Here is a 2,864-nt window from a genome sequence, read left to right as displayed (position 1 = left end):
ACCCCCGCCCCCTCTCTGGGTTGGGCTGGGCAGGGAGCCCCTGGGCTGGAGCCTCCTCAGATGCTCCCTGAGAAGCTGCCAGGGGTTCCGCCCACCTCAGGCAGGACTGAGCAGAGACCGGCGGGTGATTCAGAGCAGGGGCCCCACGTTCAAGTTGTAGGTGGTATAGACAGGACAGCAGACAGGGTAGGGGGCAGAGTCACTCCAGCCTCCCTCCCTGTGGATCTGTGGGGCTGGGGCAGGGACTGCACACAGCAGGCAGCTTCCCAAAACCTGAGGAAAGGGGCCCAGACCCAGAGCGTGGTCCATGAAGCTAGCCTGCCTGCGTTCAAATCCCAGCTCTGCTGCTTACCATCTGTGTCACTGTGGGCAAATGGACTAAGCTCTTTGTGCTCCACTTTCCGCATCTGTAAATGGGGAATAAAACCTGTACCCTTTTGTACAGTTGCTGTACTGATTCATGCCAAGTGCTCAGATAATCTGGGGGGCGGGGCATGGAGGGGAGAACAGCATTGTGACCTCCGATATGGAGCAGACTTGGAAATGGCAGCAGGAACCCCTTAAAGCGGGAGGCTGTGCAGACAGGCTCCCTGAGGTTCTGGGGAGCCCAGGGGGCTAAGACCATGCTGCATGCATCAGTGGACCCCCCAGGAACCAGACAGAGCTTCCAAGAGCACACACAGGCACTCCTCACTCTGAACTATAGTCACGTTGCCTAATTGGAGATAAATTGGATTCCTATGTGTTCACAAACTCACCAGTAGAACTGACCAGAGTGGCATTTCTCATTTTGGTGTCTTGACAAGGCTGTCCCACAAGATGACAAAAAAAAAGTTTCTGTGATCAGAAGAGTTGGTGCAGTGCTACCTATTCTGACCCCTTATTCATAATGTGAATGTATTCACAGGGTCAAGCAAAGGGACCTGTTTAACTTTGCACTGAACACAGTGCTTGCCTACCTTTCTTAAACATGGAATCCTTCTCCTGGCTTCTGTTGCCAGGCCACTGAGCAGCATTCCATGGAATGCCAGTTTGGGAAGCACAAGAACACGAGGCTCCTCTATGAAGCCTAACATACAAAGAGAATCAATGTTCCCTCCTTTTTTTTAGCTGGTTTGCCATTGGCCTTGCTTCAGATGCATCACACATGAGCAGGACAACTGTCTGGATATTTCTAATGTTAGACCAGATGGGAGTTTGGGGACAAAGTTCCAACCTTCTCTTTAGCCCCATCTCCCAAGCCGAGTAAAAGGCACAGAACAGGTTCCCTTTGGGAGGAGGCTGCCTAAAGGGAGAGAGCCGTGTTCAGAAAGGAAAAAAAAGTCATTCCAAAATCTGGACCACTGAGGAGGGGGAAGGGTCAGGGTTAGGACAGACAGGGAAGGTAGCATTAGCCACCCCCTTAAGCCCTGGGAGGAGCAGGTGGCTTTGCTTACTTTTATGGGGGAGAGTTGGTTCTAGGCTGAATTACCTGTGCTCCAGGCCCACCTCTGCACCTGATCAGCTGTGACCCTGCATAACCCCTCTGAACCTTGGTTCCCCCGTCTGTAAAGGGGACGAGGATAGAGCCCAGCTCTGCCATGGCCATGAGGATCAAAGTTAATGACCCGGTTCTATAAACCAGGAGAGGGAGTGCTCTCTAAACGTGGGAAATGACCATCATCCTCTCTCCGCAGTAGCCGCCAACGCCGGGGGCCACCATGAACTGGGGGATCTTCGAGGGGCTCCTGAGCGGGGCCAACAAGTACTCCACAGCCTTCGGGCGCATCTGGCTGTCCGTGGTGTTCGTCTTCCGCGTGCTGGTGTACCTGGTGACAGCCGAGCGGGTGTGGAGCGATGCCCACAAGGACTTCGACTGCGACACTCGCCAGCCGGGCTGCTCCAACGTGTGCTTCGACGAGTTCTTCCCCGTATCCCACGTGCGCCTCTGGGCCCTGCAGCTCATCCTGGTCACGTGCCCCTCGCTGCTTGTGGTCATGCACGTGGCCTACCGCCAGGCCCGGGAGAAGAAGCACCAAGAGGCCATTGGGAAGGACGGCGGGCGCCTCTACCTGGACCCCGGTAAGAAGCGGGGAGGGCTCTGGTGGACATACGTCTGCAGCCTGGTGTTCAAGGCCGGTGTGGATGCCACCTTCCTCTACGTGTTCCACTCCATCTACCCCAGATACACCCTCCCCCGAGTGGTCAAGTGCCAAGTGGCCCCGTGTCCCAACGTGGTGGACTGCTTCATCTCCAAGCCCGAGGAAAAGAACATCTTCACTCTCTTCATGGTGATCACGGCCCTCGTTTGCATCATCCTCAACCTGGTGGAGCTGGCCTACCTGGTGAGCAAGAGATGCCGGGAGTGCCTGGAGGCCAGGAAAGCCCGGTCTGAGAGCCTGGACCACCGCCTGGACTGGGTCACCTCTTCTTCCAAACAGGGCGATCTCCTCTCAGGCGACCTCATCTTTCTGGACTCAGATGTTCCCCCTCCACTCTTACCAGACCACCCTCAAGACCACGTGAAGAAAACCATGCTGTGAGGGGCTGCCTGATCAGGCCTGGGTTGGAAGGACCCGGGAGCCAAGGTGCAGCCTTGGGGGTGGGGGTGCTGAGCTGAGAGTAGGGGCAGACAAGAGGGAGAGTCAGGCGGCCTGGGTTCAAATCCTTTCTCCCCAAGTTCCTGCCACCTGCACCAGCTGTGTGACCCTACGCGAGTTACCACCTGGAGCTGAACCTCGGTTTCCTTTTGTGTACAATGGAGATGATGAGCCCTGCTGAGCAAGGCCGGCGCTGTGAGGAGGGCTTTAATAAGAGAATATACACGCACATGCCTCCAAAGTGTGGGGTCCACGGTCAGGGCTTAATAAAATTCAGTTCATTCA

General features: G+C 55.8%; 1 protein-coding gene across 1 annotated transcript in view; it reads left to right on the top strand.

Annotated features, from left to right (window-relative positions):
* Nucleotides 1-2,864, top strand: part of GJB5 (gap junction protein, beta 5, 31.1kDa) — a 3,366-nt gene extending 502 nt beyond the window's left edge. The window contains exon 2 of the mRNA XM_010841215.1: nucleotides 1,677-2,864. Coding sequence (XP_010839517.1) covers nucleotides 1,701-2,522 — 822 coding nt within the window. The 5' untranslated portion in view covers nucleotides 1,677-1,700 and the 3' untranslated portion in view covers nucleotides 2,523-2,864. The remainder of the gene's footprint in view (nucleotides 1-1,676) is intronic.

The sequence above is a fragment of the Bison bison genome, unplaced genomic scaffold (assembly GCF_000754665.1).
Source record: "Bison bison bison isolate TAMUID 2011002044 unplaced genomic scaffold, Bison_UMD1.0 scf7180017864158, whole genome shotgun sequence".
NCBI lineage: Eukaryota > Metazoa > Chordata > Mammalia > Artiodactyla > Bovidae > Bison > Bison bison.
The sequence above is the reverse complement of the archived record's forward strand: the minus strand, read 5'-3'. Positions and strand labels throughout refer to the sequence as shown.